Source organism: Hetaerina americana, unplaced genomic scaffold, assembly GCF_022747635.1.
Source record: "Hetaerina americana unplaced genomic scaffold, ioHetAmer1.1.p SCAF_28, whole genome shotgun sequence".
NCBI lineage: Eukaryota > Metazoa > Arthropoda > Insecta > Odonata > Calopterygidae > Hetaerina > Hetaerina americana.
The window spans coordinates 542,501-557,811 of NW_027286852.1; the positions used below are offsets into that span (position 1 = coordinate 542,501).

Consider the following 15,311-nt stretch of genomic DNA (forward strand, 5'->3'; position numbering starts at 1 on the left):
TTATTATTTTATTCATTCAATCAAGATCCTCAGTGATTTTAAAAGACCCTCAGAAAGGCTAGTGGATATGATTGTAACATAAAGCAAATTAAAAATATTAGAAAATAAATTTAAGAGAATTTTACCCTGAGTCAGTAAGGGATGTGCCCAGACTGCATAGTGGATCTGCTGTCTGTTTGCGTGCGGCCATACCATCTGGCCTTCAGTCAAAATGGGCATTTGCCGTGCCTGGAGACCCATTCAAAGGGAAAGAAGGGGATGATGGAGATTTAGCGCTCTGGTTCCCAGTTGGGTTTCAGTCGTCTGGTATGGCCCAGGGAGTGATAGCCCTATTTGGCCCTGGATCTCATGTAAATGGCCGGCATCTGCTTGGAACGGTCAGAAGTACAAGGGTATTTGGTGGACCTTAGCATCGAAGATTCCCCCCCAAAACTGGCGACCACTGCTGAAGCGCTGTATCCCCCCAACTAGCCCTGGTGACAATATATATATATATATTATGTATATGTTATACATACATATATATATATATATATATATATATATATATATATATATATATATATATATATATATATATATATATATATATATATATATATATATATATATATATATATATATATATATATATATACACACACACACACACACGAGGGTCATCCGGAAAGTAGTACCCGTTCGTGAAATAAAGACACAAAAGTAAATATTAACAAACATAAAAAATTTTATTTGAAAGAGGATACTTTAAACTACTTCTCAACATAATCTCCAAGCAAATTAAGGCATTTGTCATAACGTGTGACAAGTTTCTGTATTCCTGCTGCATAGTCCTTCGCCGCCAGCTCATTGAGATACGCGAGGGACCCATCTTGCACAAATTTTTGCATAATGCAGATGGTGTTTAACAATTTCATGAACAATTGTTCGAGAAACATTGGGAAAATGCTCACAGATGTCATCAATTGTGACGCGCCGATCGTTCCTCACGAATTCGTCAACTGAGCTCACCAGTTGGTCTGTAATGACAGACGGTCTCCCCGAACGCTCATCGTCGTGTGTGTTCCCCCTCCCCATGTTGAAGTTGCGACACCACCGCCGAACAGACGACTCGTCCATTACATTGTCTCCATACACCTCCTTTAATTGGCGATGAATATCACATGGGCGAACGTTTCTTGCATTGAGGAATTTAATCACTGCCCTCACTTCACAACTGGCGGCGTTCTCAATTTTTTTAAACATTGTAAACAATCACAGAAACAACACAGGCAATGCTAGCGTCACGCAACTTGGCTCAGAGAAGGCAGACAAGCCACTGAAGCTATCTGACCACGTCCAGCGGCTACTCGCGTCGTCAGCACTTCATGCGGCACGAACGGGTACCACTTTCCGGATGACCCTCGTGTGTGTATATATATATACTACCTTGATCAAAAAGTTCCCGGAATAACCACCGTGTGGCGCTCCCATCGTTCCGATTTGAGTTCTGTTTTTTTTGTTAAATTGGTACATCTGTTGTTGATATTCCCTTTAAATCTTAGTGTCATAACTTGACATTTGCAAAAGTTACGTAGCCAAGAGTACATCTATCTCTGTGTGTGTTGGCGATTTTTTACAATTGCAGAAATGGATTTAAATTTGCAACAACGAACTTGTATTAAATTTTGCGTAAAAAACGGATTTAGTGGCGCACTGACGTTGAAAATGTTGGAAAAGTGTTTCGGCAACGATTCTCTAAAAAAAACGGTCATTTACCAGTGGCACGAGCGGTTCAGAAGTGGTCGTGAGTCAATCGAAGATGATGAACGCAGTGGCAGACCATCGACATCGAAAGTCGGTGAAAAAATTGATAAAGTAAAAGAAATGTTGGTCAATAACCGCAAATTAACCATCAGAGAAATAGCGGAGGACTTGAACATTGCCTATGGATCCGCCCAAGACATTGTGGTTAATGATTTGGGTTTCCGTCGTGTAGCAGCAAAGTTGGTGCCAAAGGACCTCAATTTCATGCAAAAAAGAGACCGTGTTGACGTCGCAAAAGACATGATTTGCGAGGCTGAATCCGATCCCACATTCATCAAAAGGATCATTACTGGAGACGAGACGTGGGTTTATGAGTACGACACGCAATCCAGACATCAGGCAAGTGAATGGCGTTCACCAAATGAGCCGAGACCAAAAAAACCACGTCGTTTTCAGTCAAAAAAAGAAGGCAATGCTGACGGTTTTCATGGATTACAACGGTGTAGTGCATCATGAATTTTTGCCAGAAGGCCAGACAGTAAACAAAGAGTATTATTTGGGCGTTATGAGACGTTTGCGTGAAGCAATTCGCCGAAAGAGACCAGAAATGTGGGCAGAAAACTCGTGGATTTTGCACCAATGATAACGCACCGTCGCACAGTGCTATCATTATTCGTAATTTTTTGACGAAAAATGCAACAAATACCATCCAACAGCCACCGAATTCACCTGATTTGGCTCCCTGTGACTTCTTTCTGTTCAATCGAGTTAAAAAACCATTACGGGGAACGCGTTTTAGCAGCCGAGAGGAAGTAATGGAAAAATCGCAGGAAGCACTGATGGACATACCGAAAACCGAATATAAAAAATGTTTCGAGGATTGGATCAAGCGCTGGCATAAGTGTGTTGCAGTCGATGGGGATTACTTTGAAGGGGACAATATAGATTTAGATGAATAAACTTGTATTTTTAATTTTCTGAATAAATTCCGGGAACTTTTTGATCAAGGTAGTATATATATTATATGTATGTATATATATTATATATATGTTATACATACATATATATTACATATATTATATATACATATATATATTATATGTATGTATATATGTATTATATATATGTATATATATGTATGTATGTGTATATATATATATATATATATATATATATATATATATATATATATATATATATATATAATAATGGGCTGACACAACATAACACAAATGGAAAAGAATAGACACATATAAAAGAACACTTACACGGTAAATTGTTCGAGCTTTCGGCCCTCTCAGGGGCCTTCTTCAAGAGAGACTGAAAATATGCTATGGATCAGGAGAGGGGAAAGAGTTATGGGCGTGGAGGGGAGGTGTGGAGGGAATGCTGGGAGGGAAATTAAATATGGCGGTTAAGGGTGGGAATTTTAAAGGAACGGAAGGATAGTATGTAGGCGGATTCACGAGTTCTCACCTCTATGTTGGTAGCTGAATCAGGTAGGGATTCTAGGATGCTGAGGGAAAAACACTGGTCGAATGAGAGGTTGTGGGACTTGGCATGTGAAGGGATAGGAAGATACCTACACCACACAAGCTGTCATCCTCAACACACGAAACGCTCGATTCCTAACTCTCTCTCTATCCGCGGACACCGAATTTGCAACACCACAGCCACTCTCAACAAATACCTTGCCAATCTACACCTTGCACTCCTCAAACGCGGTTACCCAGAAAAGTTGCTACGAAATAAAATCCACCGTTCCACGCGACCACACACACCACACAATAACAAGCCCACATCTGACGCAGGACTCAACCTTTGCACCACCTATTACCCCGGATCACACAGACTGAAAACCCTCCTTAAAGAACTGTTTCCAATTTTACATGACAACGACCTCATCCTTACTACCCCAATGCCCATCTATTGCATACAGACGACCCGCCAATCTCAAAAACCTTCTGAGATTCACCAACCCTTTGGCGCCCCCCCGTGACAAATTTCCCAATATTTCCCCAACTTGCAACCGCCCCCGATGTAAAACCTGTCCTCTTATTATGCCTACTCCCCTCTCCCTACATCCCCTCATAGCCCCCCCACCTCGTTCTGACGCTAATTGCCTCTATAAAAAATATTATTTATCTTTTATCATGCAAACATTGCACTTCCTTCTACATAGGTGAATGCATTACCCCCTTATCCATCTGAATGAATAATCACCGGTACTCCTGTAATTCTGCCTCACTCTCTTCTCTTCCTATCCCTTCACACGCCAATTCCCACAACCTCTCATTCGACCAGTGTTTTTCCCTCAGCATCCTAGAATCCCTACCTGATTCAGCCACCAACATAGAGGTGAGAACTCGTGAATCCGCCTACATACTATCCTTCCGTTCCTTTAAAATTCCCACCCTTAACCGCCATATTTAATTTCCCTCCCAGCATTCCCTCCACACCTCCCCTCCACACCTCCCCTCCACGCCCATAACTCTTTCCCCTCTCCTGATCCATAGCATATTTTCAGTCTCTCTTGAAGAAGGCCCCTGAGAGGGCCGAAAGCTCGAACAATTTACCGTGTAAGTGTTCTTTTATATGTGTCTATTCTTTTCTATTTGTGTTATGTTGTGTCAGCCCATTATTGTGCCGCTCGTATGAGTTTTTCCGTACAATCGTTATATATATATATATTTTTTTTTTTTAAGGTAATCTACCGGTTAAGGTAGGTTTTTTTTGATGGACGCAACTACCAAACAAATATTTTGTGACTACTAACAAAACACAACCCTAAATTCTACTCTACACCAGGTCCCTCTTCATCTCTGAGTACTTTCTTCCTCCCTTCATCCCGTCCAACATCCCTATCCTGTTCCTTCCCTTTTCCTCTTTTGCCCAACATTCTACCCTCTATCACAGTCTTCAACATCCCACTGCCGGTCAACACCCCCTTCATCCACTTTTCCTGCCTCCATAGGATTGCTCCCAACAAACCCCTCTCTTCGCCCACCATACCAAGTACTTCCTCATTTGTTTTCTTCTCTGTCCATTTCACCTTTTCCATTCTTCTCCACACCCACATTTCAAAAGCCTCCAGTCTACGTCTATCCTCCTGCTTCAATGACCACATTTCGGCGCCGTACATAGCTACGCTCCATATCAAAGTTTTTACGAGTCTTTTCTTAACATCCTTACTCAAAGTCCCCGTCATCAACTCCCTCCTCCTCGTGAAAGCCTCTTTGCCTAGCGCAATTCTTCTCCTTACGTCCCTACTACTTTGACCGTGTTGGTCCAAAACACTACCGAGATACGTAAACTGTTCTACCTGCTCTAGTTTTTGCCCTCTTACTTTAATGTTAAGATTAGCCTTTTTCTTTCTAGAAAATCGCATAACCTTTGTTTTATTAATGTTGATTCTCATCCCATACCTGTCGCACTGAATTTCCAATTCACTAAGCAATGCTTGCAGCCCCTTGGCTGACTGACAAACTAAAGCTAGGTCATCAGCAAACCTAACTGATTTTACGAATCCCCCGCCCACTTTCATTCCTACCTCGAGTTCGTCCCATGCCTCTTTGATCATTTCCTCTGCATACAAGTTGAACAGCAACGGTGATAATGGGCAACCCTGCCTTACACCCCTTCCTAACACTGCCCATCCTGACTCCCCGTTTCCCACCCGCACCTGAGCAGTCTGAGATATGTACAGGTTGCGGATTAGCCTCCTTTCCCTCCAATCTATTCCTATTTTCTGCAATATACTCATTAGTTTTTCCCAATTCACTCTATCAAACGCTTTTTCGAAATCTACGAAACAGGCAAATACCTCCTGGTTGTGTTCTATATTCCTCTCGATTAATAATCTCATTACTGCAATGGCATCACGCGTACCTCTCCCCTTCCTAAACCCAAACTGATCATCCCCTAAGTAATCATTTGCCCTACTCTCTATCCGTTTCTTTATGATCCTGAGAACAACTTTAGCTGCGTGGGATATCAAAGTAATTGTCCTATAGTCCTCACATGACGTGGCCTTTACCTTTTTCGGAATCGGAACTAAAACTGATCTCACAAAGTCTTCCGGCCAGATTCCCTCCTCATAAATGCTACGGATCAGCCCATATAGCCTCTTCCTCCCACATTTTCCTAAGCATTTTAAAAGTTCCACGGGAATGTTATCTACCCCCACGGCCTTATTGAGTTTCATCTCCCTTAATGCCCTTTCTATCTCATTGTCTAGTATGCCTGGACCTAAGCTGTCTTCCTCTACGTCATTTTCTTTTTCAATGTCTAAGTTTGTTGGTCTGAGTTCTTTACTATACAGTTCTTCTATATACTCCTTCCATCTCTCTTGGATCTTTCCTGCGTCAACTATTACCTTACCCGCTTTATCTCTAACTATTAGCATAGCTCTTCCTTTCTTACTTCCCGATAACGATTTAACTTTGCTGTACAGCGCACCTATTTCGCCCTTCCTCTGGAGACTTTCCATCTCCTCGCACTGCGTCTTCCACCATGCGTCTTTTGCCTTATTTGTTGCCCGCCTCAATTTATTGTTCAATTCTTTGTACTTCATTTTGCCTAATTCTGTATTTATATTCTTCCATTTTCGCCGCTCATCCATCTTTGTAATCATCTCATCCGTGATCCATGGTTTCCTAGTCCTTTTAGCGTTAACGGTTCCAATAGTGTCTTTTGCGGCTTTAGACAACCCTTTTTTGATCATTTCCCATTTTTCTTCGATAGTAATAAGCCCTTTACCATCCTCCATTATTTTCTCTACCGCCTGTTTGTATTCCTTCCTTTTCAACCCATTTAATGCTTCTACATTCCATTTTCTAACTCGCCGCCCCTGCCTTATCTTTTTGAAACGTACGCTACATTTCATAACTACTAAATTGTGGTCTGAGTCCGCATCCGCTCCCGGAAAGCTGTGGGAATTTATCACACTATTCCTAAACCTGTGTCTAACCAGGATATAATCTAGCTGATATCTTCCTGAGTCACCTGCCATTTTCCATGTATACCTGCGTCTTTTGTGGTGTCTAAACCAAGTGTTGGTGATGACTAACCCCTGTCTCCTGCAGAACTCAACTGCTTCCTCCCCGCGGTCATTCCTCGTGCCTAAACCGTAGTCGCCCACCTCATCACCATCTCTTCCTTCGCCTACCGTCGCATTCATGTCCCCCATCACTATCAAATGTTTCCCTGCTGGAACACACGCGATCATGTCCTCTAACTGATCGTATATCCTATCGACCTCTTCTTCCTTATGGTTGCTCGGTGGCATGTATACCTGAATAATAACTAAGTTCGTCGGTTCTGCTTTTATCTCCACTAGTAGTATTCTATCCGTTACCTGCTCTATGTTGACTACGCTTCTTCCTACCTCTTCATTTAATACTATGGCAACCCCTCGTTGGCTCTCGTCCCCACCGCTGTATATTATTCTATACTTATCACTCCAGTAATCCCCGCTATCTTTCCATCTCACCTCGCATAGACCTAAAATATCTATATTTCCCCTTTCCATCTCTCGCTTAACATTCTCCAATTTCCCTGTCCTCATCATTGTCCTAACATTCCACGTTCCTATTCTAACTAATTTTGTCTTTTTCTCCTGCGTCTTCTGTCCTGCTGCTGCTGGTTTTCCCTTGCAAGGGTTTCGTGGGATGACGACCGCGGAAGCCTTGCCTCCCCCGCTGCTGGGCACGACACACGGCCGATTGGGCCGAGCCCCGTAGTTGCCAGGACTCATATTCTTTGTATTGTCCCTCATTTAAATCTTGGGCATGATAATTGAGGTGGTTTCCCGTTGCCTTCCCCAATAGTGTTTTTAACGTGACACCATCACTTACTGGCCGCCCCACTGGGGTCAGACGCCATTGCAGCCGCCTCACTGAGGAACAGACGCTGCGTGGACTACCTTTTGTCTGGCTCCTAACCTTCGACCTATCTGGCATGGGTGACCCTACCAGGAGCAATAATTATTACTCCCGCCAGTACAGCTCTAGGGGTCATTGGAACGCACAAGCCCTTCCACCACGTCAAGGTTGTAGTCCGGGGAGGGATATATATATATATATATATATATATATATATATATATATATATATATATATATATATATATATATATATATATATATATATATATATATATATATATATATATATATACACACACGAGGGTCATCCGGAAAGTGGTACCCGTTCGTGCCGCATGAAGTGCTGACGACGCGAGTAGCCGCTGGACGTGGTCAGATAGCTTCAGTGGCTTGTCTGCCTTCTCTGAGCCAAGTTGCGTGACGCTAGCATTGCCTGTGTTGTTTCTGTGATTGTTTACAATGTTTAAAAAAATTGAGAACGCCGCCAGTTGTGAAGTGAGGGCAGTGATTAAATTCCTCAATGCAAGAAACGTTCGCCCATGTGATATTCATCGCCAATTAAAGGAGGTGTATGGAGACAATGTAATGGACGAGTCGTCTGTTCGGCGGTGGTGTCGCAACTTCAACATGGGGAGGGGGAACACACACGACGATGAGCGTTCGGGGAGACCGTCTGTCATTACAGACCAACTGGTGAGCTCAGTTGACGAATTCGTGAGGAACGATCGGCGCGTCACAATTGATGACATCTGTGAGCATTTTCCCAATGTTTCTCGAACAATTGTTCATGAAATTGTTAAACACCATCTGCATTATGCAAAAATTTGTGCAAGATGGGTCCCTCGCGTATCTCAATGAGCTGGCGGCGAAGGACTATGCAGCAGGAATACAGAAACTTGTCACACGTTATGACAAATGCCTTAATTTGCTTGGAGATTATGTTGAGAAGTAGTTTAAAGTATCCCATTTGCAAATAAAATTTTTTATGTTTGTTAATATTTACTTTTGTGTCTTTATTTCACGAACGGGTACTACTTTCCGGATGACCCTCGTGTGTGTGTGTGTGTGTGTGTGTGTGTGTGTGTGTGTGTGTGTGTGTATATATATATACACACACACACACACACATTCAAACACGAAATCCCACCAAACGGCGAATAAATACTCATATATACAGAAACAGATATAAGGAAAAGGGATAGGAACACACATGAAGGACGAACACAATAGAGGTGGGGAAGGCGGAATCGAACGGATCACAAGAGTAAAAATATTTCCTTGACCGGGACTCGAACACCGGATCTTTCCACTTGCCGGGCGGATGCTCTTAACCACTTGAGCTATCGAGGAAACGTAATTTACCCTGAGATCCGTGGGTCTAATATGTTGCCAAGCGCCCCGATTCTTTAGCCTAGAGATGGCGTCAGGGGACTCTTTCACCCACCAAAGGAGAAATAGACACCACACACATATCCCTTTTCCTTATATCTGTTTCTGTATATATGAGTATATATATATATATATATATATATATATATATATATATATATATATATATATATAAATACTCATATATACAGAAACAGATATAAGGAAAAGGGATAGGAACACATATAAAGGACGAACACAATAAAGGTGGGGAAGGCGGAATCGAACGGATCACAAGAGTAAAAATATCTCCTCAACCGGGACTCGAACACCGGATCTTTCCACTTGCCGGGCGGATGCTCTTAACCACTTGAGCTATCGAGGATAGTCAATTTACTCTGAGATCCGTGTAAATATATATATATATATAAATATATATATATATATATATATATATATATATATATATATATATATATATATATATATATATATATATATATATATATATATATATATATATATATATATATATATACTCATATATACAGAAACAGATATAAGGAAAAGGGATAGGAACACATATAAAGACGAACACAATAGAGGTGGGGAAGGCGGAATCGAACGGATCACAAGAGTAAAAATATTTCCTCAACCGGGACTCGAACACCGGATCTTTCCACTTGCCGGGCGGATGCTCTTAACCACTTGAGCTATCGAGGATAGTCAATTTACCCTGAGATCCGTGGTCTAATATGTCGCCAAGCGCCCCGATTCTTTCAGCCAAGAGATGGCGTCAGGGGGCTGTTTCACCCACCAAAGGAGAAATAGGCTATGCGTGCCACGAAACGCACTGTTCCTTTCCTGTATGATGTTGTATGAATTCTAACCCACTGTCCTTTCCTTTCCTTGTGTATTGTCTATTTCTCCTTTGGTGGGTGAAACAGCCCTCTGACGCCATCTCTTGGCTGAAAGAATCGGGGCGCTTGGCGACATATTAGACCCACGGATCTCAGGGTAAATTGACTATCCTCGATAGCTCAAGTGGTTAAGAGCATCCGCCCGGCAAGTGGAAAGATCCGGTGTTCGAGTCCCGGTTGAGGAAATATTTTTACTCTTGTGATCCGTTCGATTCCGCCTTCCCCACCTCTATTGTGTTCGTCCTTTATATGTGTTCCTATCCCTTTTCCTTATATCTGTTTCTGTATATATGAGTATTTATTCGCCGTTTGGCGGGATTTCGTGTTTGAATGTGTATATATATATATATATATATATATATATATATATATATATATATATATGTATATGTATATGTTATACATACATATATACTGTAACGCACCTCTCGTCCAGGAGATATACTGTAGCTTCATATCCCTTCTTCAGAGGGGTGACAATGTATCCCTTTTATGGGTCCCTGGACACGTAAGAATTGCTGGAAATGAAAAAGCCGACGCAGTGGCAAAGGAAGCCCTGAATAAGCACGAGACTGATTCCACGTTGGTGGACAATCTCAAGGTGGCACTGCGCAATTGTTCAGTCCTAAAGCAATGGCAGGATGCGTGGCTGAATGTCACAAATAATAAGCTCTGATGGATAAAGTCACTGGCAGTGGTGTGGCCCTTTATCTGTCAGGAAGATTTGGCGATCGCAAGTGGGCACAGTGCCTTGCGCCCTCACACACTCGCACCTTTTCACTGAAGTAAAACGACACCCGTGGTGTGACCTGTGCCTGAGGGTGACTCATATCTTGACACAGTGTTAAAATGAGGGGCGATGTACGAAGTAATATTTTAGGGGATGACTCCTCAAACCGAGTTTTATCCTGTTTAAGGGAAACTGGCCTAATAGGAAATATTTAGTTGTGGTATCCTTTTTTCTTAGGCTTCTGGTTTTAAGAACTTGAATATTTAGGTATATATTTATTTATCTATTTGATTTATCTAACTATTTATTTATCCAGCTATTTATTTATCTATTCATTTTATTTATCTATTTTACTATTTAGCTATTTATTTATCTTTTTATTTCTCTATTAATCTATTTATTTTGAAAAATTTTTGAGGATTTAAACCATGTAAAGGTGGTGCATTATTACCTTAGCTGTCGAGGTACACTAAATATAACAACTACTCCTGCCATCCTAGGGTAGTCTGAGAGGCAGCAGATATAACCAGAAACCCCAGAAATTTCAACCCGAAGGATGCTTATATAGGGTGTGATCCAAAAAAGACAGGACTGATTTAAAACTTATTTATTTTAATTGATACAGCTTAATTGAACTTGTCGACCTCAAAGTAAATGCCTTGGCTGACGACACACCTTTGCCAACGTTTCTGCCAGCTCTCGAACCCTGCCTGGTGAACCGCCTTAGGGATCCTCTTTAAGTCTGCGGTACAATTAGTTTTAATGTCCACAATAGAGTTGAATCGGTGCCCTTTCAAGTTTGATTTTAACTTATGAAACAAAAAAAAGTCTGATGGAGCCACGTCTAGAAAGTAGGGTGGCTGCGGGATCACAGGAGTTCCTGTTCTGGCAAAACACTCTTGTCACAGTGAGTGCCATGTGAGCCGCTGCATTATTGTGCTGGAAACACCATGCATTGTTTCTCCACATGTCCCGCCTCTTTCCGCTCACTGCAACCCACAGCCCCTTCGTAACCTTTAAGTAGAAATCTTTGTTGATGGTTTGACCTTAAGGGATGTATTCATAATGAGTCAGCCCTTGCCAATCAAAGAAACACACCAGCATGACCTTCACATTGGACGGGGTCTTGTGAGCTTTCTTTGGTCGTAGAGAATGAGGACCTTTCCACTGAGAAGACTGGGCCTTTGTCTCAACATCATAACCGTAAACCCAGGTTTCGTCACCATTTACGATGGTTTTAAGAAACTCTGGGTCGTCATTGGCTCGTTCCAGGAGTTCCTGACAAATGTCCACACGTTTTGGTCTCTGTTCATCAGTCAGCCCCCGCTGGACGAATTTTGATGCGACGCGCGTCATGCCCAAAATGTCTGCTAAAATTGTCTGACAGGAACCAAAACTAATATTCACTTCCTCGGCTCTCTCCCTAACAGTTAAATGGCAATTTGCCTGCACCAAATTGTTCGCCAATTTGACATGGTTGGGGTCTATCAAAGTGGAAGGTTCACGAATCTTCAGATGTTGAGGTTCTGCCTGATTTAAAATGACTGTCCTACTCAAAACACTGGAAAATTATGGCAAAAATCATTTCCCAGTTTCATGCAAAGCACAATATTGAATGAAACTGGGAAAAAACGGGGAAAGAGACTCATGGCATGCTCAAGGGAGCTCAAAGTGATGATACTATGGGTAGATTGGTTGTTTTTGTGTCGCACAAGTTGTTTCAGAAGGGTAGACAAGATTTTGAAGATGCCCAGTGTTCAGGATGCCCTGCGACCTCTAAAAGTGACAAAATTCTCACAAGAGTGAAAAGGCTTTGTTGGACTGGGATCACAAATTAAGTGTTTGCATGCTTTCTGATGAACTTGGCATCCCTTAGAGTGATGTGCATCGACTAGTGACCAAAAACATGGGCCACGAATGCTCCTGAATGAACAAAAGCAAACTTGCCCGTGGATCTACCAAGAACTTCTCGACCATGCCTCCCTACAGCCCCAACTTTGCCCCACCAGACTTCTCCCTCTTCCCCACCTCCTCAAATCCATGCTGAAAGGACGTCGCCAAAGTTCGGTGCAAGTGTTACAACAGGCTATGATGAAGGAGCTTAGCACTATTGTGAGTGCTGGCTTTGAGAAGGTGTACGAAGCATGGAAATTCCAATGGCAACAGTGTGTGGATGTACAAGGGTGCTATTTCAAAGACTTCTGAATGAATGTATCAATTCTGGCAGTACATTTTTTTAAATTGGCTCAGTCTTACTACTTTTGGGACAGACCTCGTACAATACCATGAATTTTCATTGAAATCTATAAACTTAAAATTTTTCATCAGCTGTAGCTTACCACTCAATGATTTATTTTACATCTTGGATTCAAATGAACCATTAACATTCTAATGGACCACTTTTTGCCCAGGCATACTTTCCACTCCCCGACCCCGATGAGCAACCTACCTCGGTAATACACTACTGTACAAAACATCTGTCAACCCCCCCTGTCCCCCCCCCCCAATCTCCCTTCAGCCTAATGCATTTCCCTTTCACCTCCGTCACCTCATTCATCCAACTCCCCCTTGCATTGCTTCGCATCACTCTTTCCTACCTACCTCCACCCATTTCTGCTTACCCCTCAATTTTTTCACTTATATATCATGTGATTGCAGTAAAGTTGTAATGAAAAATATGAATGATAACTACAAGCATAAGAGTAGAAAGTTCAAAAGTTTTTCTGTTTAATAAGCTTGGCTACTCACGCATAATATTCATAGAGGAAGTAAAGGGGTGGGTGCTTTGGAAATTAGGGTCTCCAAAATTTAAGAAACAAGCTAATACATGTATGCCAACACATTTGCATTGTTGCAAGAATGAATATTGTGTAAAAATTAGCATTGCATTGTTCACCTTCCTTCTTGGGGAGAGACTCTTGGAGTTCCGCCTGATGCCTTTCTTCTCAGGTGCCCTCAAAGGAATGCCACTTCCTCGTTGACCTGGATTTGGACCGAGAGTCTGCCCTGGAACCACGCTACTCCAAGCAAACGGACAACTGGACCTTGGTGGCTTCTATCCCTTTTCTCAATGCCGAAAAGTAAGTCCCCCCTCCAATGTTGCCCCCCACTTGAATCTGAAATTCACCGCTATGTGGTTATTTTTTACACCTTTGGTGAGTCTTGAGAATTGATTCTCTGAAACTCCAAATGTTATGTCTATTAATAATTTATGTTGCCAGTGATGGTCGCTAAGTAGGATGAAATCATCTCTTCCATCATGCTGGTCGTTGACAGCTGGTAAATAGTGTCTGTATTTACTATGTTGTTAGTCAGTGTCTGTGCCTTGAATGAGAAAAATTATATCTTGAATGTGTGTGCATGTGCAATAAACGGGAGTCATTGTTAGGTTTTCCACGGTAGGTGGGCTGCTGGCCCAAAAACCCATGGAGAGCCAATGGATGGATGTATTTTGGACTGTTAGTGTCTGGTTTTCCTTCAGGAAAGTTTTAGAATTTACAATAATTGATGTTGTTCATGGAAAGTGCACATTAACATTAAATTGCATAATTCCTTCTTTAACGATAAATTCTTCTTGCAAATCAAGGGTTGTGCCATGGGCAGCATGTTCAGCCCTTCCTATGCAAACCTCTTTCTTGGTCTCGCAGAGAAGAAATTCCTGTTAAAACATACCCTGAAACCTCTATTGTGGCTCAGATACATTGATGATATTTTCCTTCTCTGGCCAAATGGTACCAACTCCCTGAAAACTTTCTTTTCTGACCTCAATGCTTTGTCCTCTGTCTCTTTCAATTCTATGGTTTCTGCCTCCCAAATCACCTTCCTGGATGTTAACGTAACATTAATAGACCAAAAATTTCACACTTCTGTACATATAAAACCCACCAATACACAAATACTTACATTATGATAGCTGCCACCCATATCACACCAAACGCTCCATTCCTTATATCCTGTCCATTGGAGGACTCAGAATTTGCAATTACTGCGACTCCCTTGATAATTTCCTGTCAAATCTCCACCGGGCCTCATGCAAGAATTCTTCCCTGATTGGTATGCTCCATATCCCCAAACACGCCTCCAAACACAACACTCCCTTTGATAACTGTTATAGTGTATCCATCTTAGCATCCCTCCCACCCTTTGATCCTCCACTGAAACTCAAAACAATAGAGCAACCCTTCATCAGGCTCTTGGATTACAGGAATTGCCCAGGTATTAATATTAGGTATTAACTACCCTGATCTGCACATATTTTCAACCTCCCTCCACCACCCTCACCTTCCATATTTTCCCCCCCCTTCTAATAGTCCCCCTTCCAACGCTTCCCCTCCAAATTCTTCCCTTCGGAAACCTCTCCCTACCTTCCCCTTCCATCCATTGTTCCATTAGGAAGAAGAGAGGCACTCGTGATGCCATTGCAGTAATGAGATCACTAATTGAGAGGAATATAGAATACAATGAGGACATATTTGCCTGTTTTGTAGATTTCAAAAAAAGGCATTTGATAGAGTGAATTGGGAAAAATTAATGAGTATTTTGCAGAATATAATCATAGATTGAAGGGATAGCAGACTTAATCCGCAACCTGTACATGTCTCAGACTGCTCTCTTGTGAGTAGGGAACGGAGAGTCCAGATGGACAGTGTTAGGAAGAGGTATA

The 15,311-nt window shown here is 41.9% G+C and overlaps 1 protein-coding gene across 3 annotated transcripts in view; it reads left to right on the top strand.

Annotated features, from left to right (window-relative positions):
- The window catches only part of Alg9 (alpha-1,2-mannosyltransferase Alg9), a 60,625-nt gene that overhangs the window by 38,211 nt on the left and 7,103 nt on the right, over positions 1–15,311 (top strand). For all 3 annotated transcript variants that reach the window (XM_071586926.1, XM_071586927.1, XM_071586928.1), the window contains one exon: positions 13,598–13,728. In XM_071586926.1, coding sequence (XP_071443027.1) covers positions 13,598–13,728 — 131 coding nt within the window. The remainder of the gene's footprint in view (positions 1–13,597; positions 13,729–15,311) is intronic.